The sequence below is a fragment of the Dipodomys ordii genome, unplaced genomic scaffold, assembly GCF_000151885.1.
Source record: "Dipodomys ordii isolate 6190 unplaced genomic scaffold, Dord_2.0 Scaffold4, whole genome shotgun sequence".
Taxonomy (NCBI): Eukaryota; Metazoa; Chordata; class Mammalia; order Rodentia; family Heteromyidae; genus Dipodomys; species Dipodomys ordii.
In genome coordinates this window covers 19,346,462-19,371,991 of record NW_012267220.1, presented here as the reverse complement: position 1 = coordinate 19,371,991, position 25,530 = coordinate 19,346,462, and the positions used below count along the sequence as shown (strand labels likewise).

The following is a 25,530-nucleotide window of genomic DNA, read 5'->3' as shown; positions in this document are numbered from 1 at the left end:
GAAGAGCTGAGGGACAGCGCCCAGGCCCAGAGTTCAGGCCCCATGACCAGACCCCCCCCCAAAAAAACACAACCAACCAATCAACCAACCAACGAACAAAAAGAATTAAGTAGTAATACAAACTACATTTAATTGGTAAATATTGCATATTTGATACACTGAAAATACATTCAGCAATACAGGCAAATTTTAAAAATGGAAAGTAGTATACATGATTGTCCCCATCATACATGTCTATGTTTAAAATTGTTATTTTTTTTCAAATCATTTAAACCAAGATGAATTGCAGGAATGAAAGCCCAACATGAACACTAAAGAATATTTGCAATAAAGTCATTTGGTCTGATTTTCATGACTACAGATTTCAAAGAATACCACCATCCATGCCAAGTGTACCAGACAATCCCACTGTCAGTTTGGGCTGTGTAGGGGCCTTGGTAGTATATGCCATTCAGGTTTGCAGAGTGACACCTGGTGGGAAAAAAAGAGATAACACTCAGTATGAAAAGAAGAAGAGAGGAGAGGAGAGAGGAGGGGAAGGGAGTAGGGGAGAGGAGAAGAGAGGGAACGGGAGGGGAGGGGAGAAGAGGGGAGAGGAGAAGAGAAGTCTTTGCGAACTGTTCACTTTACTAGCAAATGACCAAAACTTGTAAACTATAACATTTGACATTTCTTAAACAAACGAATATGTTTCCCCAAACAGGGAAATTTCAAGAAACATAGTTTTTTATGTGTCATAATAAATCTGAAGATCCAATTGGGCCACTTGTAAAGTCTCTGGAAAAACATAAGCATTTCCATTCTCAAAAGCTTTTATTTTTGTATTTATTTATTTATTTGGGGCTAGTCCTAGGGCTTGAACTCAGGCCATGGGTGCCATCACTGAGCTCCATTGCTCAAGGCTTAGTGCTGTATCACTTGAGCCACAGCTCCACTTCTGGCTTTTGGGTGGTTAATTGGAGGTAAGAGTCTCATAGCCTTTCCTGCTCTAGGTGGCTTTGAACCGTGATCCTCAGAACTCAACCTCTGAGTAGCTAGGATTATAGGTGTAAGCCATTGGTTCCTGGCCCCGATTGCTTTTAAACGAAAAAGAAAGAGAAGCAAAGAAAAGGGACCTTGAGGCCTCCCGTCTTATATTCTCCTGATCAGAGCAGTGGCACCTTTGTGTCCTGAGTAGGAAAGCAGATGTGGGGCAAGGCCTCTGCTGCCACCTCTCTGGTTTATTTGCCCTCTGAGGTTCATCAGTGCTGCCAAGATGTGACTTCTGCAATTCAAACTACCTTCCTTCTTCCTCCTTCAAATCCCTAGCATATCCATTATGTCAATCTCAAAAGTTAAGCAAGCAAAGCCTAAACCATTAAAAATTTTCCTAACCATCAACTAACAATCTGTCTGAGTTGTTAATTTTTAACATACATTACACCAATCTGTAGGTTTATTAGGTTATCATAAAGTTCTTTAAATGATCCTCTTCCTGGTTTGAAGTCTGAACATGTATTTGTCTTTGGTATATATGTATTATAAGAAATGTGTGATTATTTTCTGTATTACATTATTGTGATACTATCATACATTTCTTTATTTAAGTGATTTAAAATGTCAAGACATTAGGGTATAAGAGGACTATTCACAAGGTAAAAATCTATAGGAACCCTCAAAATATTGAACCAAAAAAAGGACATAATTCAAGCCAGGCACTTGTGGCTGGCTCATGTCTATAATCCTAGCTGCTCAGGGACAGTGTCCAGGCCTGGAGTTCAAGCACAAGGCCTGGAGCACACCCACTCACACACACACACACACACACTACAAAAGCACATAATTCATCCATAAATGCAGAATGGCTGACTGAATCATTTAGCTTAGTAATTTGCTTTTTATTAACTATTCTGGAAGTCCTCCTAATTTAAATGGTGTCACTAACTGCAATCATTTAAGAACCTATTGTGTTTTTATTGTTTTGGTATGTCAGTCATGGGGCTTGAACTCTGGGCTTGGGCGCTGTCCCTCAGCTCTTCAGTGCTCTATCACTTGAGCCACAGTGCCACTTCCAGTTTTCTGAGTGGTTTATTGGAGATAAGAGTCTTATGGTCTTTCCTGCCCAGTCTGGCTTTGAATCATGATCCTCAGATCTCAGCCTCCTGAGTAGCTAGGATTACAGGTGTGAGCCACCAGTGCCCCGCTCCTATTGTGTTTTAAAATAACAGAAAGAAAGCCAGGCACTTGTACCTGTAATCCTAGATACAGGAGGCTGAGATCTGGGGACCATGGTTCTAAGCCAGCACGGGCAGCAAAGTCATGAGACTGTTATCTCCAATAAACCACCAGAAGACCGGAAGTAGTACTGTGGCTCAAGTGGAAGAGAGCTCACCTTGAGCTGAAGAGCTCGGGGACAGTGCCCAGGCCGAGTTCAAGCCCCGTGACTGACAAAATGAAACAACAGAAAGAGCCATCACCTGTGGCTCATCTGTAATCTTAGCTACTCAAGAGATTGAGATTTGAGGATTGAGATTCACAGCCAGCCAAGGCAGGAAAGTCTGTGAGACCTTTATCTCCAATTAACCAGCAAAAATCCACAAATGGAGCTGTGACTAAGTGAAAAAGCTAAGAGACAGTCCCCAGGGCTAAGGGACAACACCTAGACCTTGAGCTCAAGCTCCAGTATCAACACACACAGAGAAAAAAATGTATGTTGGGCCTTCAGAATCAATATTTTAGCTTTTTTTTTTTTTTTGGTCGGTTGTGGGGTTTGAACTCTGGGCCTGGGCGCTGTCCTTCAGCTCTTCAGCTCAAGGCGAGCGCTCTACCACTTGAGCTATGGCGCCACTTCCGGTTTTCTGGTGGTTTACTGGAGATAGGAGTCTCACGGTCTCTCCTGCCCGGGCTGGCTTTGAACCGCGATCCTCAGATCTCAGCCTCCTGAGTAGCTAGGATTACAGGCATGAGCCACCAGCACCCGGCTCTATTTTAGCATTTTTATATAGAGATGTCTACTACTTATACTTTTATATTTGGTTGTGATGTGAACTCTAATAGGAAACAGATTGTATGGTCACTTAGTGTTCTGAGACCACCAAAATTTCCAGCATTGTTCAGTTTCTAGAACAGCCTGGACATGGCATGCCATTGAGGAACAGTTTGTGCCTCTTTGGTAAAGAAGAAGCATGAAAAGACTCTAAGGCAGAGAAGACAGAAATGCTCTGTGCTTGATTTGTTAACTGAGGAATAATTATGGAGTGTTAACAATACATATAAACTAGAACTGCAGGACATGGAGAGCAAAGTAAAGAAGAAAATATATTGGGGCTGGGAAGGTAGCTCAGCGGTAGAGTGCATGCCTTGCATGCATGAGGCCCTGGGTTCGATTCCTCAGCACCACATAAACAGAAAAAGCCAGAAGTGGCGCTGTGGCTCCAGTGGTAGAGCGCTAGCCTTGAGATGAAGAGCTGAGGGACAGCGCCCAGACCTAGAGTTCAGGCCCCATGACCGGCAAAAAAAAGAAAAAAGAAAAAAAAAGAAGAAAATATATTGAGAATGATAGGTAAACTATAGTACTAGCATCGAGTAAGGTAGAAACACTGCTAACTTCCTGGAAAAAATCTACTTTCTCTTTGGCATGTTTGATTTTTGTAGGTGGCTCCTTTTCATTCTTCCTCCTGAATCCCCATCTTTATTGTCAAGCAAATCATTTACTTGCCTACATCAATATCTGTACCACTTTCTACTCAAGTGCAGCAAGCCAGTCAATTGGAACATGCTTTTGATCACATGGTGATAGTGGTGATTATTTCTGCATATGGGAATTCCGTTAAAAAATCAAACAGATTGATTTTGTAATTTTATTTTATTTGTGCTTTTACTGGGGCTTAAACTCAGAGCCAAGAAATCTTGCTTAGTTTGTTTTTCTCAAGGCTGATGCTCTACCACTTTCATCACACCTTCATTTCTGGCTTCTTGCTGGCTAATTGGAAATAAGAGTCTCTCAGAATTAGCTGGATGGCTTTGAACCTCTATCTTCAGATGTCAGCCTTCTGAGCAACTAGGATTACATGTATGAACCACCAGTGCCTGGCAAACTGATTGGTTTTTGTTGTTGTGGTTGTACTGGTCCCAGGGCTTGTACTCAGTGTCTAGGCACTGTCCCTGAGCTTTTTTGCTTAAGGCTAGGACTCTACCACTTGAGCTAGAGCTCTACTTCTGGCTTTTCTGGTAGTTAATTAGCAATAAGAGTTTCTTGGGCTTTCCTGCCTGGCTTGGCTTTGAACTATAATTCTCAGATCTCAGCCTCCTGAGTAGCTAGGATCATAGGCACAAGTGACTGGTACCCAACTCGGATTGATTTTTGATTGACTATTGATGGCTTTGTGAGTTATAGGTAAGTTTTAAATAATGCTAACTTTGAAGAACAAAGGAAAGAAAGAGGAGGATAAGGGAATGAGCACAAGGAAAGCCAACAGGGCAAAGATGATCACTTTTCATTTAGAAAGCTGGAAAAGAAATTTTGTTTCTCTGTCCTTTCTCTGTAAAGGAACTATATTCCTGTTCCTTTACAAGTAGCCAAACATTAAATTGACTCTAATTTAAAAACCAGAAAAAGTATTATTTATGGGTTGTGTCAACACTGAGCATACCACCAGCCCGTAACAGTAATTATTGTCATAATGAGGATTTTCATAACTTGAAGAAAAACTAACATATGTCTGGCATATTCCAATCAATAGCATAGAGAAGTTCTAAACTGCTTGGAAAGTACTTACGCTAAGAAAAAGTAAGTTAAGAGATGGATGGTGGAATTTAAATGAGTGGTTCTCAACTATATGGAAAATCTGACACCTCAGAAATACTCACCAAAGATTCCATAATGGAAAGTTTAAATGTCCAAGTGTTTTGGCATGGCTCCTGTCTTCTTATGAGAAAACGTTCAGAGCTCATGCACTGTCTAACAAGTGGAGCACATCTGCTTTGCAGACACAATAGGCTTACTAGATCACTTTTAAGAGAAGATTTTCTGCATGAAGTTTCCATTCCTTCCTGAGTTCTGTGATTATAATAAAAGGAGCTGTCTGGAACCCATCTAGGTTAAAGGAATCAGAGTTATTTGGCTAACAGAAGAGAAAATACTGAGGAATGCAATAAGTAGCCTCTCATTCAGTGCTTGAAGAATAATTTTGGAAAGAAATTACAATTACTCTATAGCCACTAAGAGAAAATCTGGCAATGCATAAGACTGTAGATTTCAAGTCCATAAAAGGAAGATCTTGCTGGGTGCTTAATGGCTTATACCAGTAATCTTGGCTACTCAGGAAACTAAGACCTGAGAATCACAGTTCAAAGCCAGCCCAAGCAAGAAAGCCTGTGAGACTAATCTCCAATCAACCAACAAAAAACTGGAAATGGATCTGTAAGTCAAGTGGTAGAGTGCTAGCCTTGAGCAAAAAGTTCAGGGACAACACCCAGGATCTGAGTTCAAGCCCCAGGACTGGTATAAAGAAAAATAAAATAAATAAGTAAATGAAAGAAATGGAAGAACTTTGTACAGCCCAAAATGGAATAAGCTTGCTATAAAGTAATAGTGAAATATTCAAAGTAAGTAGCCAAAAGTTCTGAATTGGGAGGTCTTGGATTCAGTGAATTAACAAAAGTCAGAATGAATGAAAAGAAGAATTGCACAGATAACAAAACAAAATGTAAACATGACAATAACAATGGCTAAGATAGAAGAAGGGGAAGCGCTAGTTGGTTTACAATAGGCCATGAATACTTTTCATGGGTAGATAGGCTATCTTTTTATATCAACTTTCTATTTATATATCATCCGTAATTCAGTTAGCAAATACTCTTTGTGAAACCACTAATTTGTTTCTATGGCACACCTTTCAAACTTCAGTAAATGCATATCATAAACAAAATATGTTTCACTGCTGAAGAATCCTAACAAGGGTAATTACTTAACTGACATTATATCATATATTATAATTAATGCCACAAGTGAAATATTACTAATGCTGTTACAAGATTATTATTATTTTTTTTTGCCAATTGTGGGGCTTGAACTCAGGGCCTGAGCACTGTCCCTAAGTTTCTTTTGCTCAAGGATAGCACTCTACCACTTGAACCACAGCGCCAATTCTGGCCTTTTCTGTTTGTGTGGCACTGAGGAATCAAATCCAGGACTTCATGCAAGCTCTCTACCACTAAGCCACATTCCCAGCCAAGAAGTATTTTTATAAAGCATCAAACCTGTTAAACCACCAGCCAGACTGATCTTCATCTGCACAATTTCCTTCATAATTATCGTTATCTCTGTCCCATGTGCTGAACTTCATTCTTTGGTGGCCAGCCCACCATTGCACCTCGGGGTGAAAATTTCCTGAGAGGGCATCTCCAGCTGTTCCAGAATATTCACCAATGTTCAACTCATAGGAATTCTAGGGGAAATGAGGTAAGTTTCACTATCAGTGACCATCATTTTACAAACAAGTTGTTTAATAAATGAAAACCAGGCTCTGTGTGTGTTGTAATTTCTTCTGACTTCAGAGTTATGGTGTGTATTTTCAGTATGAATTCATGAACATTTTAATACCTTTTCATCTCCAACCTGGAAATTTTTATATTGTGCATAACGGCTCTTTTTTTCAAAATCTTCAAGGTCAATTTTTAAAGTGTAGTCTCCTGAAGAAAAAAACAAAACAAAACAAGAAATGGTAGTTGCTAAAATGCATAAAAGGAAAGGAGGGAAGGAAGGAAGGAAACAGAGAGAGGAAAGGAAGAAAGGAAGGTGGGAGAAAGATATGTAATGTGCTTATTGATAAACTACATGTGTCTGGTTAGAGGGCTTGGAAGAATACATAGTACATGGTAAGAAAAGTAGGAAAGAGAGAGTTTGTGGAAATGAAGACTGAGAAACCTAAGCTTTACCTATTTGTTTAAGGCAATCATTTTTCTTCCCTTACTAAAACTTTGCTTTTAGGGCTGGGAAGGTGGCTCAGTGGTAGAGTGCTTGCCTTGCATGCCTGAGGCCCTGGGTTTGATTCCTCAGCACCACATAAGCAAAAAGAAAAAAGCCGGAAGTGGTGCTGTGGCTCAAGTGGTAGAGCGCTAGCATTGAGTTGAAGAGCTGAGGGACAGCGCCCAGGCCCAGAGTTCAGGCCCCACGACCAGACCCCCCCAAAAATAATAATAAAATAAAACTGCTTTTAAAATTGAGATTTTAGCCTGGCACTGGTGGCTCATGCCTGTAATCCTAACTACTCAGGAGGCTGAGATCTAAGGATCACAGTTTGAAGCCAGCTCAGACAAGAAAGTCCGTGAGACACTTATCTCCAACTAATCACAGAAAAAGCTGAGAGTATTGTGGTAGCTCAAGTAGTAGAGCCCTAGCCTTGAGCAAAAGGAGTCCAGGGACAGCACTCAGGCCCAGAGTTCAAGCCCCAGGATGGGGGGAAAAATTGAGATTGTATTCAATATGAGTCTGAGTCTCTCTCTTCTTCCCTCCCTCTCTTTTGCTCTTTCTCTGTCTCTCCTTCCCATTTCCTCTTTCTTGCATATAAGCTTGTGAATGCACAGGAGACCAGGGGTCTGGAACCTTGAGTTGAGTCTGGGAATAGGACAGAATTATATGTAATGAGGTTGAGTGACATCTTGCTATAAATCTTTATGCACTTTCAAATTTTAAACAAATTTAATGGTAAAACGTGGCCTACAAGCAAGAATGTTAAAAGATGTGTATGTGTGTGTGCATGTGCAATTTAAGGTATAAAATGAGCATCCTGTATTTTGCACAGATACATGGGAATATCCCATTGAAAACTCCTTATACAATTAGTGTATGTTAGGAAATATTAATAAAATGCATGATGTGTCATTGACTATTAACGTTTACAAATAATTTACAACTGGGCACCAGTGGCTCATGCCTGTAATCCTAGCTACGCAGGAGGCTGAGATCTGAGGATCATAGTTTGAAGCCAGCTCAGACACGAAAGTCTGTGAGACTCTTATCTCTAATTACCAAAAAGCCAGAAGAAGCTGTGGCTCAGGGGTAGCTTAGACCCTGAGTTCAAGCCTCAATATGGAAAAAAAAATTTCTAATGAAAGGATAGACTTCTAAAGAATCCTAATAGTTTTCTTAATCCAAATAATAGTAATAATAATAATCTTGATCTCAAAAATAAGTACTAATTTATTTATGTCATTTTTTTGGTGATATGTAGTCTCTAGTATTCAAGTTAGTATATATCATAATATCAACACTGTTGCCTACAAGTGAATGTACTGTTATTTTTTTTCCTGGGACTATAAAAGATCAGCTAGCAAAATCTTTAAAACAACTCCAAGAAGATATAGGAATTTTGCTTCATTATCTGAAAACCTTCCTTTGATACTGGCTCATGAGATCAAGATAATGTTAGCATTAAATCGTGTGAAATGGATGACATTGGAAAAGATTGCCAGAGATTGTAGAGGAATTTTGTACAAACATTCTTGGTGGCACAAATAGGGATGACTATTAGAAAATACGATCAACAAACCTAAGTCAAAAGATGTTTCTGAAGAGTTGATATCTGAATGTGAAAGCAGTTTTAGCATACTTAATCATTGATATGCATATATTTGTATTTATGTATGCTAAACACTAATACATGAGAGTTGGGCACTGGTGGATCACGCTTATAATCTTAGCCACTTGGGAGACTGAAAACAAGAAGAGAACAGTTTGAGGCCAATACAGGCAGAGACGTTTAAGAGATCTTTTCTTCACTCATAGCTGGACACAGTAGCATATGCTTCTTATTCTACACTACCCAGAAGGCTAAGAATAGGAACAAAAGTTCCCCTCAATGGAAGGCAGCTGAATGTGGTGGCTCACAGCTCATACCTATCATCTCAGTTATATCAGTAAGTCTAAAATAGGCAGGTACATGCTCAGGCAGGAAGCCAGACCCTAGCTCAGAAAATAACAAGTACACAATAGGGCTAGAGGTGTGGCTTAAGTGGAAGTGTTCCTGTCTAGCAAGGGTGTGCCCAGAATTCAGATTCTGGCACCAACAGTAATAATCATAATCATAATAGATGAAATGCATTAAATCTGAGCTGTTTATGTGACTTGCTCTTTACTAGTAGAAGGAAAAAAAATGACTCTGTGCCTGTTCTAAGCCTAGACCTCAAGAGATTTATGTGCTTCACTTTCTTACTGAAGCCCTGACTCTGATAAAGGGCAAGTCCAGTCTAGCAAGCTAGGAAGTGAGGCCATATGGAACAGCACTAAATAGGTTAATCTGAGGCCAACTCAGAACAGCCAGCCTCCCTCTGACCAGGATGCTGGCACGGAGTAGTGAGCAAGGCTAGCCAAAACCAGCAGAGCCCTGCCCTGATCAGCAAAACCACTCAGCTATTCTGTAGATTTATGAGAAGCAATCAATAGTGGTTATTTTGATGTCACTTTATTTCAAATGGGCTTGTTAACACCATATTATTGTCACCGTAGATAACTGATATACGATATGTCATTTTCATTCATTTAAAATTATTGAGAATGATCATGACATTAAATTTCCCTTTAAGAAATAGAAAATATGCCAGGCATTGGTGGATCATGCCTATAATCCTAACTACTCAGAAGCCTAAGATTTAAGTATCCAGTTCAAAGCTAGCCCAGGCAGGAAAGTCCATGGAATTCATATCTTCAATTAACCACCAAAAAGCTAGAAGCAGAGCTGTGGCTCAGTAGTAGAGCCCTAGCCTTGAATGAAAACGCAAAGGGCCAGCAGTCAAACCCCATTATACACATACAGAGAGAGGGGGGCAGGGGAGAAATAGAAAATATATATGAGCAAACAATCCTTTTCCTATCCAGTTTCAGTTTCTTTTTATTCTCCTTCTTAGTTTTAAGTAGCCACATTATACAAAAGGAAATTTTGCTAAACAGGTATTTACACCATCTGCAAATCATGATGGTTATTGAATTAGTTCCATTGTCTGAATTCATGGATGGCATTTAGGTTTGTTTCTTTTGTATTTCAAATGAACTTGACATCAGACAACACGTACCTTGTATTGTCAGTAGGTGAAGATTTTTATTACCCAGCCAATATTCACCATTTCTTCGGACAAAATTTCCAAAGCCATTTTCATAATCACTCCAGCCTCTAAGAAATTTTAAAACAAAGGATAATTTCAGCCAAAGTTAGTGTTAGCAAAATTGGAATAAACACCTGTAGAACCCAAGCTGCATTCTCTACCCCCAACCTCCAATGTTTTCTTAGTTCACTCCCAGTGAACTAAGTACTTTTTTGTTGTTGTTGGTTGTGGGGCTTGAACTCAGGGGCTAGACACTGTCCCTGAGCACTTTTGCTCAATGTTAGTGCTCTACCATCTTGAGTCCCAATGCCACATACAGTTTTCTGGTGGTTTATTGGAGATAAAAGTCTCATGGGCTCTCCTGCTCAGGCTGCAATCCTCAGAGCTCAGCCTTCTGAGCCGCTAGGATTACAGTTGTGAGCCACCATCGCTCAGCCCAGTAGTCTTACTTAGAGAACAAAAAATAAAGTCTGTCCAACTAATGAACTTCAGATATGATAAGAAGGTTTAACTTATAATTCTCACATATAGGACTGGGAATGTGGCTTAGTGGTAGAGTGTTTTCCTAACATGCATGGGTTTGATTCCTCAGTACCACATATACAGAAAAAGCCAGAAGTGGCGCTGTGGCTCAAAGGGTAGAGCACTAGCCCTGAGCAAAAGAAGCTCAGAGACAATGCTTAGGCCCTGAGTTCAAGCCCCAAGTCTGGCAAAAAAAAAAAGAAAAAAGTCTTACATTTATTACTCCAAATAAAGTCTAGTGACTAACACACCTGTTGAAGTTCTCGCTGCCATCAGACCGTCTCTGAATTACAGTCCATCCTCCTCCATCAGACATATCACAATAAACAGAGAATTCTGCTGAGCTCCGAAGGGGTTTGATCTTGTAAAATCCACTGTTCTTAAATCCATCATTGAAAATCTCTGAACAATCTGTTGGTGAAACAATGTAAAACTTTATTATGAAAAGTTTTAAGAAAAGACTTATTGTAAATAAAAGTCTTATTTCCTCTCCCAGGATTTGTCATCTGACTCTGTGGTATGACCAGGAGAACAAAATGAATGAAATAGTGATCATTGTCTTATTTTTGCATTTCATAAAAAGCAATTTAAAAACCAAATTACTTATATTCAGTTAAATATGGTATATTAAGAGAAACGTGTAGCTTTATTAGACAACATAGTGGAATTTATCTCTCTTATAAATCTAAAACTGAAAGTCAAAATGGAACACCAAACAAATAATTTAGTATTGGTTATCTTGACTTAAGAGTCCTATAAATCATATTGTTTTCAGTTCCTTCCCCCATTCCCCGAATTCCATTTTTCATTTGTCAGTTTTTGTTTTAAGTTCTTATAACCTGTCAGTTTTACCAGATATTTCATTTTTACTGGCCCACTGAAATGGCTAACAGTCCACACATTTGTGAATATTTTTGTTAGAAACTACAAGCCTCTGCTATTTCTTTCATCATTGTATTCTTCTTTGCCAGGGTATTTCTTTGGTCTTTGAAATAAAACAGTTATCAGTTTGTCACCAAAAAGTAATATTAGTTCTTATGCTACTTGAGGGTAGGAAAATTAACAAGGCATTCAAGATTGATCTGTGCACATTTAAGGATTATGGCTAAGCATTATTTAGAAAACCAGGAGGCCATGTTGTAGGGTGACTGAACTAGTGGGCAGTATAAAAAGGTAGTCTCAAGAATAACCAGCCAGGGGCTGGGAAGGTGGCTCAGTGGTAGAGTGCTTGCCTTGCATGCATGAGGCCCTGGGTTCAATTCCTCAGCACCACATAAGCAAACAGCAAAAAGCCGGAAGTGGTGCTATGGCTCAAGTGGTAGAGTGCTAACCTTGAGCTGAAGAGCAGAGGGACAGCGCCCAGGCCCAGAGTTCAGGCCCCATGACCGGACCCCCCCCAAAAAAAATGTTAAACCAGCCAGAGATTTTTTTCCCCCCATTCTGGGCTTGAACTCAGGGCTTGGGTGCTGTCCCTGAGCTTCTTTGTGCTCATGGATAGTACTCTACCACTTGAACCACTTCTGGCTTTTTCTGAGTAGTTTACTGGAGATAAAAGTCTCACAGACTTTCTTGCATTGGGCTGGCTTCAAACAGCAATCCTCAGATCTCAGTCTCCTGAGTAGCTAGGCTCCAGCCATAGATTTTAAGCAAAAACGCTTTAACATATCTTTCACATTTTTACTCTAATCACTTGTTGTTGTTGTTTTACTTGTCGGTCGTGGGGCTTGAACTCTGAGCGTGGGTGCTGTGCTGTCCCTCAGCTCTTCAGCTCAAGGCTATCACTGTATCACTTGAGCCACAGCGCCACCTCCGGTTTTCTGGTGGTTAATTGGAGATAAGAGTCTCACTGACTTTCCTGCCTGGGCTGGCTTTGAGCTGAGATATCCTCAGATCTCAGCCTCCTGAGTAGCTAGGATTACAGGCATGAGCCACCAGCACCCAGCCACTCTAATCATTTTTATCAATTTCTTTTTAAAAAATCCCCAAATTAAATTATTTTAGTCTTATGGTGTGTTTTTAAATTCCTTCTTCCTTCCTATTCATTGCTTTCATGTCAAATTTTTCTTTTCTTTTTTTTTCTTTTTCTTTTTTTGGGGGTCCAGTCGTGGGGCCTGAACTCTGGGCCTGGGCGCTGTCCCTCAGCTCTTCAGCTCAAGGTTAGCATTCTACCATTTGAGCCACAGCGCCACTTCCGGCTTTTTTTTTCTTTTTGCTTATGTGGTGCTGAGAAATGGAACCCAGGTCCTCATGCATGCAAGGCAAGTGCTCTACCACTGAGCCACCTTCCCAGCCCTCATGTCAGATTTTTCTAGAACTGGCTTTTGTTGTTGCTATTACAGAAGGAAATAGACTGCATGTTAAAAAAAAAATGAACGGGCAACAGGAATAAAAAAAAAAAAAGACAAAGAACTTTATTCGTTTTCCAATGCCCTCACAAGACTAAGATCAATCCTATATTACTCTGGTAAGATGTTCATCTTTGTAAGAATTTAGGGTTGATTCATGTATTTATTTTCAGAGGTCAAAAGCATAATGCTTTTTATAGATGCTGGATTAAAAAATGGACCCTCTTTGAGAACTATGCAAGAAGAAAAGCAGGGGAAAAAAGAAAAAAATAATTTCAGGAAGCTAGCTCAATGTTATTAAAAAGCTGAAATCTTATAGCTAAACATTAACACTTTCATTAAAGTAAGCACCTTTTACCTCACTTAGAAAAAGGAACTCTTTTTTATTCTAATATTCACTCTCCAACCAATGAACTAAATAACAAAGACTCACTAAGTTTACACTCTTTTCCAGGCAAAAATGAAAATAATTAGCTATACCATTTGCCTTTGGAAAACTTCATGAATATAGGGATTTCTGCCAACATTTAGTATTTGTTTTTATTTTATGCCATCTGTGAGTTTGTTTGTTATTTCATTTTTCCTTCTCCTCAGGGAAAAAAAAGCCAGACACCACAGAAAAGTGACTGATTCCATGTTTGTTACAGTGAAAGTACAAGGACAACCTGGATTATCTGGTAACAATGTAAAGGATTGCTGTAAAGTAGAGTAAACATTTCAAAAGCAGAGAACTATTTTAATATCCACAAGAAAAGTTCAATGAAGAAAAGCCACACTCAAGCAAACAAGAGAAAACCAAAAGCACCAACACATAAATACAAAGCAGAAAAGCACAAAACAAACTGGGTTCGGTGGTGCAGATCTGTCATCCTAATAATTGGGAGATAGAGACAGCAGGATATTGAGTTCCAGACTAGCCTGGGCTACATAGTGAGAACCTGTCTCAAAAGCAAAGCAAAATAAAATGGGGCTAGAAGGTGGCTCAAACTGTAGAGCACCTACCTTGTAAGTAGAAGTCCTGAGTCTAATCCTCAGGGCCCAAGATTGTATACATCGCCCCCCCCCCAAAAGCAAAACACACTAGTATTTTTGCTGCCTGTTTGATTAATATAGAGTTTAAAAATATTGAGCTGGGTGCCAGAGTGACTAACGCCAGTAATCTTAGCTCTTTAGGAGGCTGAGATCTGAGCATCGCAGGCAGAAAAGTCCATGCGAAGACTCTTATCTCCAATTAACCACTTGAAGAATAAAAGTGGTAGTGTGGGAAGTGGCGTTGTAGCTCAAGCAGTAGAGCGCTAGCCTTGAGCTGAAGAGCTGAGGGACAGCGCTTAGGCCCAGAGTTCAAGCCCCACGACAGACAAAACAAAACAAAAAACAAAACAAAAGTGGTAGTGTGCTAGCCTTGAGAGGAAAAAGCTCAGGGACAGCACCCAGGCCCTGACTTCAAGCTCTATGACTGAGAAAAAAAAATTACCTATATATTTAAAACTGTGATTTTCAAAATGTTGTGATCCACTCAACACCCCCCCCCCTTGAATAGGTGGGAGAAGGGCAAAGTTAGAAGAATTCTATATTTATGACACTATTAAAATTCAAGTACAGGTTTTTGGATATTTACATAATACTAGAATGAAGCCAGGGAATTCTGCCTTCTGTGACAAAATGCTGCATTAAACTGTGTGATGTGAATAGTTCTTGTGATCATGCAGAAAGCAAACAATGTTGGAAGGCTAAACGTTTAAGCCTCACAAAGAGGCACGCCAGCCTACTAAAAAGACTTTTTCTATTTTCTCTGAATGGTGGCTGAAGCTCAAAGTTGAGAACCAAAGGGAGACACTAAGTACCCTATACTTATTTTGTTTGTCTTTGGGACAGGGTCTCACTATGTAGCACAGACTAGCCTTGAGCTCACGACCCTCTTAGCCTCCTGAGCACATGCCTTCCTGTGCTTGGCACAGAAACATTCTTCATTTAAAAAAGAAAGCCAACAGAGCAGCTGCCATTTCACAGAGGATGTTGGAACATGCTAGAACCACAGTCATCATCCACCCACCCCATGCAATTTAAGAAAGCTAGGGGAAGAAAGGAAGTATGTTATTTGGCAATAGCATTATTCTTTGAGATGGAGGGAGTGACTTTTTTGGGATAATCTTTCCTGCTAGGGTCATTTGGCACATGATGTTAGCTGGTATTGATGTTTATGTGACCATGACAAAAGTTCCTAGACTTACTGAATTTTGATTTCTGTCTCGGCTAGGCCAGAGCAAATGCTTTCTGAAGCTTCATTTCTGTGTCTGAAACAAGGGAGAGAAGACCTGGTCATGCCCTAGATAATGGACATTTACTGACTACTTCTTTGGAGTTAAAAGATATCTCATTAGACCCTCACAACAAATGCTTCTGTTCCATTTTACTAATAAGGACTGTAAGACACATAAGTGTTAATGAATGTACGAGAGACCACAACTAGCAAGATAAGCAATGGGACTTTGAAACCAGACTTCCAAGTCTACACCCTAACCTGTCTCATCCTGCCTCAAGAGGCTGCCATGAGGTCTGAAGTCACAGCACAACCATCAGTCTTGGTTGGCTGAACAGATGTGATGCCAGATGGTTGAGATTTATCACCAATGGATGGGAATTTGGCACAGGAATCTTTTAATTCATAACCCAATCACACCTAAGGATCTAAAAAGTATCATTTAGTATCTGGGAAGGTGGTTCATGCCTTGCATGTATGAGGCCCTCAGTTCCATTCCTCAGCACCACATAAGCAGAAAAAGCTGGAAGTGGCACTGTGGCTCAAGTGGTAGAGCACTAGCCTTGAGCTGAAGAGCTGAGGGACAGTGCCCAGGCCCAGAGTGCAGGCCCACGACTGACAAAAAAAAAAAGATACCATTTAATTATACAGGATTTTTACATAACGTATAATAATAGTATGTATTGTTTATACAAATTGCTAGGTTGTATGTAATTAGATATTTGTTACCATGCAACAAATTACATTTCAACAAATAACTAATTTAGTCAAAATATAGCAACTTGTAAATGAAAACGAGGGAATTTATATCTACACAGATACTATGTGTTGTTTTTTTTTCAATTCAAGCTTCATAAACATAAACATGTGAACAGGATCTTATATTTTATATATTATTTCATAGTATATATACCACATGCTCAACAAAGGGTCTGGAGTTTTAGGTTCTAAGCCTTATTTTATGATGATTAGTTACACAGTCCTAGTGACAAATATCATATTGTCTGCTTCCTACCATTACCTAACCCATTAAATTGGTGTTTGATTGTCCTATCATAATATAACCATCAGCTGACCATAGATTTAAGTAACATGTGGGCCTTTACTCAGATGCTAAAAATACAAGGATTTTTTTTTTCTCTTACAAGTCTGGACCTTATTCAAATTTATTAACAAATTCTAAGAGCTAAAAATCCTTACAGTCTAACACCTAGACAAAACAGGAGTTAAATATTTAGAACTAGAAAAGGTAATGTATCTTTAAATCTACAAGCACCTCTCAGAATTACTGCTTTGTGCGTGTGTGTGTGTGTGTGTGTGTGTGTGTGTGTGTGTGTGTATTTTGGGGCTTGAACTTAGGGCCCAGGGGACTGTCCTTTGTGGGTTTTTTTTTTTTTTTTGGTCAAGCCCAGCATTCCACCATTTGACCCATTGCTGCTTTCCACTTTTTGGTAGTTAGAGATAAGAGTCTCACCTACTCTCCTGCTGTCTTTGAACCTGGAACCTCAGATCTCAGCCACTAGAGTATAGGTATGGGTGCCCAGTTTGCTTCATTTTTCCTGAGTAGATTCCTGTCTCAACTATAATCAAGCCCCCAAATTTCAACCATGTAGAACTACTGCCACAGGAACCATGTTTTATCTGAAAGAAGGAAAGTCTTCTTCACCTGCATTCTTAGTTCATGGGAAGAAATTTGGTGAAACCTGGTTCTGGTCTTGACTGTTCTCATCCACACCCAACAGTAAAAACACAAATCATCTTGTTCTGTAAGGAGGTACATTTAATTGGCCTGGAGTGGGACTGAGGCATAGTTGATAGATAATTCTCTACATGTCTGGCCAGCAGAGTTTACGTGCTGAACTATCTTTAAAATGATATTTGTATAATAATCAGCATTGGAAAATAGAGTTAGTGTCTCTTTTTGAAAATGACAGTAGTTTTATTTTCTGCTCATTCAAAATAAAACAATATCTCCCTCTGTGGCAAAGACTGGGTATCTTTGCTTGTAACCCATTATAAAATATTGGGTGGAGACGAGAGGGAGGGAAGGGAACAGAAGACAATGTATGAAAGAAAATGTACTCATTACCTGACTCATGTAATTGTCACCCCTCTGTACCTCACCTCTATAATAACAATAAAGTAAATTAAGAATAAAAATTATGGTTCCCTAAACTTAACACTGCCAGCTGTAATGCGGCCCAATGTCTGCCAAGCTGGGCTCTTGGTATTTGAGAACAAGGGACATTGCTACAACCCAAAAGCTCATGTCTCTCATTCAGGAGTCCATATCTTCTGCTAGAATCCTTGCAGAATAACTCATTAGCTTCCAAACAGAAAAAAATCTCAACCCTTCATAGTTCTTGTTGGGCATCAACATTGTAAAAAGTCCCTGTGTGCTTCTCATGAGTAGCCTTGGCCTAGAATCACTGTCTCCAAGAGTATTTACTGACCCTGCTTTCTTTTAGATTGAAGTTCTTACCTGTCTTTCACAGCATTGCCTAATCTCCACAGGAATTCTCTTCCTAGGTTCCAATTCCTGTTTCTTTGTCCATCTTCTCCCTATCGCTACTGCTTCAGACAGAACATTCCCTTTATGTTCCCCAGGCTGTCTTTGTTACCCCCCTGGCTCCTTTTTGTTCTTTGTGTCCAGACCTACAGCTATCCTTGCTCTGTATTCATTGGTTCTACCACAGGCCAGAGGCTCTGGCTTCCTTCTGATCCATAAAGATGAGCAGGGGTAACATTCAGATGCTAAGGATCAAGGTGCTGGGCAACAGAGGTTTTAGAACTCAGGAAAAAGGGTTTTAGCAGAAAGAGATTAAGATCATGGTAAAGAAAGACAAGGAAGAATTTTGGTGAAGCTATCATTCTGTAGTTCCCAAAATTCTTATATCATACACTAGTGTGATCAGAAGCACAAAATATATTTTATTCCTATAAGCTTGACATCGAAAATCTTTTAATTATAGTCAGATGTTTTCCAAGTTGTATTTGCTCTCGTTGTTTTTCCTATTTCTATGCGTTATCTTACTTTCATCCATAAGTATAAGGGTCTACTATTTTTTTTAAATATGCTGATGGTTAATAAGGAGGGAAAGTAAATAAAATAAAACCTCAAACCTCATATACTGCCTAGATAATTGACCACAAGATACATTCATAAACAGAGCAATTACAACATGTTATGATAGTGCAGGAATAGACATATAAACAATGTGCTCTAGATAGCATTCCCTTTGTCTCCAACAGTGACTTTGCTCTAAAAGAAGCTTGTTACATATCTGGAAAAAGTCAAGTGGATGTCTTACATGGAAAATAATGACGTATGCATTGATGAGTATAATATATTAACAATTCAAAATCATTTCATTTCTACGAGGGAAATACTGGCTTAATCAAAAGGAAAATAATTAAACCATAAAATAATCACATCAACAAGTTACTCTCTTATGTTCTAACAAGTGTGGTTTTCCTTTCTTGATCTCTTTTTGTACAGTATTCACATATTTCCACCTAGGATATGTTAGAGTTTCAGAAGGGAAAACTGGGTATAGTGGGGTGCATCTGTAGTCTCAGCTAAAGTAAGGCAGAGATAGAGGCTTTCTTGAGTCCAAGAGTTCAAAACCAGGCTGAATAATATAAGAAGACATCACTGGAAGAAACATGAAAACAAAACAGAGAAGATAAAAATCTTACAAATATAACACACAAAGGTAAAGTTCACATATAAAAATTCACAATTATCATTGGGTACAATCAAAGTTTAAAAATCTATTCGCTGAACTGCAAAGGTGGCTCAATGGTAGAGTGCTTGCCTTGCATGCATGAGGACCTGGGTTCCATTCCTCAGCACCACATAAGCAGAAAAAGCCAGAAGTGGCGCTATGGCCCAAGTGGTAGAGCGCTAGCCTTAAGCTGAGGAGCTGAGGGACAGCACCCAGGCCCAGAGTTCAGGCCCCACTGACCGACAAAAACAACCCCCAAACCTATTGTGCTGATTTCTTATGGAACTATAGAAATTCTCACATATTTAGCATTCATAGTAAACATTTCCTGTACTTAATACTTAAACATGTAACCTAAGGTAGAAGGTATTTAAAATTGACACAATGTCTTATGTTGCTTCTGACTAGAACAGAAAAAGGAGTCTTGGCAAGACTTTCCTGTAATTGCAGTGTTCAGAAGGCTGAGGCAGGAAGATTGTGAATTCAAGGACAGCCCCAGTTACACAGTGAAACCTTTGTCTCAGAACAAACAAAAAAGGACTGATTCAAATACCCACTACCATAATTGAATATGTATCTGTGTGGCAGGTTATTGAAGCACTTAAAGAGAATCACTTCTGACCTGCATATTGCCTCTTGCCTCCAATGTCAATGATGTTAGTCTCCTGTCCTTTATCAAGGAACTGGACTTCCTTCTCATGCAAAAGCTGCCCAATTGTGACTTGCTGCAGTTTGACTCGGGTTTCCAGTTGGTGTACCTGGGATCTGAGCCGTGCCAGCTCCTGGGAACAATTTTCCAGAGCCTGCAAAGCAATGAACATCTCATTTTCATGGGAAATAAAAGCTGCTAATAATATCAATAAATCAACGATTGCATTTTGTCTCCAACTGACCTATTGCAGAATATTATCCCAGCCAGAAAGTGGCTTGAAATGTTCTCATACTATTTACTATTTGAAGAATAAGGCTCACGCCTGTAATCCTAGCTACTCAGGAGGCCGAGAGCTGAAGATTGCCGTTCAAAGCCAGCCCAGGCAGGAAAGACTGTGAAACTCTTATCTCCAATAAACCACCAGAAAACTGGAAGTGGAGAGCTCTGGCTCAAGTGGTAGAGCACTAACCTTGAGCTGAAGAATTGAGATTCGGTGCCCAGGCCCAGAGTTCAAGCCCTATAACTAACATACACACAAAAAAAGAATAAAATAATAATCAGAATGGCTCTGGTAAGAACTTTATAGTTGTATTTTCATAATACAACTTAATGAGCTCAATCTTGAGAAGAAGAGTTGCTTTTGAATGTCTGGAAGATAAGCGGAAACTGGCCTCATCCCAGTTCATGAAGCCTACCTCAATCTCTGCATATCACCTCTGTGTATTCCAAACAGCAAAGGATTTTGTAGAAACGAATTGTATCATCAGTATGTCAAGCCCCTAAATAATTGAGTTGATTTGTTTTTTCTTTTGCCAGCTGTAGGACTTGAACTCAGGGCCTGGGCACTGTCCGTGAGCTCTTCTTACTCAAAGCTAGTGCTCTACCTCTTTGAGGCACAGCACCATTGCCAGTTTTCTGATGGTAATTGGAGATGATAATCTCATAGACTTTCCTGCCCAGGATGGCTTTGAACCATAATTCTCAGATCTCAGGCTCCTGAGTAGCTGAGATTATAGGCATGAGCCACCAGTGCCTACCAATAAATGAGTTTGCTTTTGTAGCATTTGTATTTGTATTTGTAGTATTTGTAGTTCTTAAAATGTAATTTAAACTTTATGCTGTGTTTATAAGGGAAACTATGTTTGTAAGGGGCACTCATATCCTCCAGTATCTCACATATTTAGCTGTTGTTGGAACTCTACTGAATTTGCTTTAATACTTTGTTTTTCCTTCCTTCCTTCCTTCCTTCCTTCCTTCCTTCCTTCCTTCTTTCCTTCCTTCCTTCCTTCCTTTCTTGTTGGTTGTGGGGACTGAACTCAGCTTAGGTGATGTCTCTCAGCTCTTCAGCTCAAGGCTAGCCCTCTACCACTTGAGCCACAGCGTCACTTCTGGCTTTTTCTGTTTATGTGGTGCTGAAGAATTTAACCCAGGGCCTCATGCATGCATGGCCAGCACTCTACCACTGATCTACATTCCCAGCCCCATCATTCAGTTTATTATATCATTAATCTCTCGCTTCTCTCTTTCTCTCTCTTTTTTTTTTTTTTTTTTAAATTTTTTTTGGGGTCCGGTCGTGGAGCCTGAACTCTGGGCCTGGGCGCTGTCCCTCAGCTCTTCAGCTCAAGGCTAGCGCTCTACCACTTGAGCCACAGCGCCATTTCCGGCTTTTTTCTTTTTGCTTATGTGGTGCTGAGGAATCGAACCCAGGGCCTCAGGCATGCAAGGCAAGCGCTCTACCACTGAGCCACCTTCCCAGCCCATTTCTCTCTCTTTTTTTCTCTCTCTCTTTCTCTATCTCTGTTTCAGTCCTGGATCTTGAACTTAGGGCCTAGTCATTGTCCCTGAGCTTTTTTGCTCAATGCTAGCGCTCGACCACTTGAGTCACAGCTCTACTTTGCACTTTTGGTGGTTAAATGGATATAAGAATCTCACAGACTTTCCCCATGTTGGCTTTGAACTGTCATCCTTAAGTCTTAGCTGTCTTAATAGCTAGAATTATGGACATGAGTCACCAACATTGCATGTGAAAGAGTCTAAGCTCATTTCTAATGTGGTATCTGACTGAACAAAGCTCTCCAAAATAAAAGCAAATTTGGTAGATGAACGGTGGAGAATTGCACAGATATTAGGAGTAGCTATTGAGGCCGGGATGCTGCTTTAAAGATTCTTGCTTGTGCTGAATTTGAGGAGAGCCCTTAGGAGTAGCAAAAGGGGCTTCAAGACAAATTTTGTCAGTGCTTTGTGTATCTTTAAAAAAAATTGGGGGGGGGGGTCCAGTCGTGGGGCCTGAACTCTGGGCCTGGGCGCTGTCCCTCAGCTCTTCAGCTCAAGGCTAGCGCTCTACCACTTGAGCCACAGCACCACTTCCGGCTTTTTTTTCTTTTTGCTTATGTGATGCTGAGGAATGGAACCCAGGGCCTCATGCATGCAAGGCTAGCGCTCTACCACTGAGCCACCTTCCCAGCCTCTTTAAAATTTTTAATAAGTTTTTATTTATTGTGAAAATACCATACAGAGGGGTTACAATTCCATAAGCAAGGTAATAAGCACATTTCTTATCAAGCATTGTTGCCGCCTCCTTTGTTTTTCCCCTACCATCCCTGCCCGCCCATCTCTAGGACTACACCTCCCCCCCTTTTGTATATTTTAGGTATCTAATTTAAGGTAAAGCAAATAATTCAGATAATAAATTTCAGGATGACAAAAACTGAAAACTAAAAGTCAGAAGACAATGTATGAAAGGAAATATACTAATTATTTGACTCATGTAATTGTAATTGCTCTGTATATCATCTCTATATTAATAGTAAATTATTAATATTTTTTAAACCCCTAAAACTAAAAGTCAGTTATGAGTACCACCAGGGTTCAAACCTATAATCCTAGCTACTCAGGAGGTTGAGATCTGAGGGCAGTAGTTTGAAGCCACCCCAGACAAGAAATTCCAAAAGACTCTTGTCTCCAATTAACCACCAAAGAGCCAAAAGTGGAGCTGTAGTTCAATGGTAGAGCACCAGCCTTGAGTGAAAAAGTTAAGGGACAACACCCAGATCCTGCAGTCAAGTACCAAAACAAACAAACAAAAAACAAACTCCAAAAGCAATAAAAACCCTGAAAGTCACCTAACAATGGAACAGCTATAATAAAGGCTTCTCTTCATACCAAGCTCCAGTCACTGAATCCCATTTCCCCAGGATTTTTTCTTCTTTTCTCCTTCAGCCTTTCATTTATCCTGAGAGGGTGGTTAGCTTAGCCTCCTTAGGTCAAATAGTGTACAAAATGGACAATAAGAGCAGTTAGGGTGTCTAGATCCTGTGTTGCTTTGCAATAGTGGGGAAATTGATTATGAGAATGTTAGACACAATGCACTGTGCAATTTAAAAATAACTGAAGGAATTACAGGCCAAGTATGTGCAATCTTTGTGAAACTGCAGAAACTTATTTTAAATGTAGGATTTTTCTTTTTTTTTTTTTCTTCCAGAACTCTGAGTAAGTATTTTGTCCTTTCTGACTCATAATTGACATAGTTCATTGTGACTAATTTAAAATAATCTGGGTAATTTATACCAATAGTGTCCAGTATTAGTAAGCCCAATGCAAATTATAAATATTATGATCAATTTAAAATTCTTGAGATTATAGTAACAAGGAAATAAGTCAGTGAATTTTTAAATATTGTACTCATTTGTAGTGAATACTGATATTTTCTTTTTTAAAAATGAAGTATTTGGTAAGTGTTGCTATGTGCCAAGTGATTACACGAACATTTTTCCTTCTCCCTCCTTCCACCTTTAGCCTTTTTTTTTTTGTATGTATGTGCCAGTCCTAGGGCTTAAACTTAGGGCCTGGGCACTGTCTCTGAGCGCTTTTGCTCAAGGCTAGCTAGCACTCTACTACTTGAGCCACAGCTCCACTTCTGGCTTTTTCTGGTTAATTGGAAAAAAGAACCTCTCAGACTTTTCCTACCCAGACTGGTATCTCAGTCTCCTGAGTAGGTTGGATTATGAGTTGAGCCACCAGAGCCTGACCACCCTTAGCTTTTTTTAGTGACAAGTTAATGTAAATTTTCTGCAAAAGAAAGAATCCAAGTCAAGGCAAGCATTATAAATACAATAAGCATTTCACAGTAAACTTACCCAGCTTTCCCTGCTTATTATCAGAGTTGTGGCAACAAGGACGAAAATGAGTATCTTCTCCATATTCTTCAGAAAGAGCTGCAAGCAACAAAAATGAGTTCCTAAACATAATCAACTTTGAATTTTTCTGTGAGACCAGAGTTAGGTTCAGATTCAAGAAGTTTTAGGAGGTTAGATGAAGCTCCAAGTTAATCATCATCTGAAGACTACCGAGAAAATTCATCCAGATTTCCAGCCTTTACCATACAAAGTGTTGCGGGGGTAACCTCAATAGTACTGAGCTTTTAAGGACAAGGACACTACATATTAATACAGGGAACAATCCAAGAAGAGGATATCACCATTATCAATTTATACTCTCCAAACATTGGAGCATCCAAATACGTTAAGCAAATACTCTCAGACTTACATAAAAAAAAAATAGATCCAAATACAATAATACTAGGAGACTTTAATACTCCAGTCTCACCAAAGGATACCAGAGGATTAGCAAAGAAGCCTCTGAATTAGATAATATCCCAAATGGACTTAACAGACATCTACAGAGTTTTCCACCTAACAACAACCCAGTATACATTCTTCTTGGCAGCCCATGGAACTTTCTCCAAAGTAGAGCATATCATAGTTCATATGAACAATTTAACAAATACAAGAGGATCCACATAATCCCTTTTGTCCTATCTGACCATAGCAGAATCAAGATAAGTCCTCAATAACAAAACATACCATAGAAATTACTCAAATACATGGAAATTGAACAGCACACTTCTGAGCAACACCTGGGTCACAGAAGAAATTAAAGAAGAATTAAAAAGTTCCTACAATTCAATGAAAATAAATATACTTCACAAAGTAATCTATGGGACACTGCAAAAGCAGTCTGAAGGGCAAATTTATTGCTCTCAGTACTGAGCTTTTATAATTCCTCTAAAAGAATGTTAGGTTAACTTAGTTAGGTTAGGAGACAGTGACACTTAATCTAAGACACCTTATGGAATGGTTTGGCTCAGATGGGCGCTGGTGGCTCATGCTTATAATCATAGCTACTCAGGAGGCTGAGATCTGAGGATCATGGTTCAAAGCCAGCCCAGACAGGAAAATCCATGAGACTCTTAACTCCAATTAACCACCAGAAACCTGAAGTGGTGCTGTGGCTCAAGTGGTAGAGCATTAGACTTGAGCTGAAGAGCTGAGGGACAGTGGCCAGGTCCAAAGTTCAAGCCCCACAACTGACCAAAAAAAAAAAAAAGAAGTTTGGCTCAGCACCAAATGCTTTAGTAATGTTTTGGAGGAGAAAAAGAAATGTTGTTAAAATTGAAATAAATGACGATATAAGTTGAGTGTACACGAAACCATATATAAGTATAAACAACTAACTTTCCTAGAGAAGCTCTCAAGACAAAATTACATCCTCCATCTTGCCTCCATACTACATTTATAGATCAAAGTAGCCATTATTCATTCATTCAATAGACACTGTTGCATGTGCCTACTGTGTTCTAAGCACTGTACCAGGAGATGGAGTTACTGTTTGTTTGGTCAATGCTTTGCTTTGCTTCCCTTGGAATAAAATTTTTAAAGGAAAAATTCAGACCTTGTTAACTGTTTTGTGTCCCAGCATTTAACTCATTGTAATGGTTCTCATGAAAGTTTAGTTGTCTATGCATTAATGATCCCTCAGGAAGTAAAACCATTTCCAGAGGAAAAAATGTGATGTCTTTGCTATAGAACTAGTCTGTTGTTACTTCATACTTTCCTTCTGTATGGGAAAACAAGAGGCTAGGTGTAAGTTGGAAAATAAGTGTTA

At 39.5% G+C, this 25,530-nt stretch overlaps 1 protein-coding gene across 1 annotated transcript; it reads right to left on the bottom strand.

Annotated features, from left to right (window-relative positions):
- Positions 1-311: 311 nt before the first annotated feature.
- Positions 312-23,786, bottom strand: Fgl1 (fibrinogen-like 1). The gene is made up of 7 exons (XM_013025312.1): positions 23,724-23,786; positions 19,558-19,738; positions 10,854-11,013; positions 10,051-10,148; positions 6,584-6,672; positions 6,241-6,428; positions 312-471 (listed from the first exon to the last, which is right to left on the bottom strand). Exons 1-7 carry the CDS (start codon positions 23,784-23,786, stop codon positions 312-314), a joined length of 939 nt encoding a protein of 312 aa, XP_012880766.1.
- Positions 23,787-25,530: the final 1,744 nt, after the last annotated feature.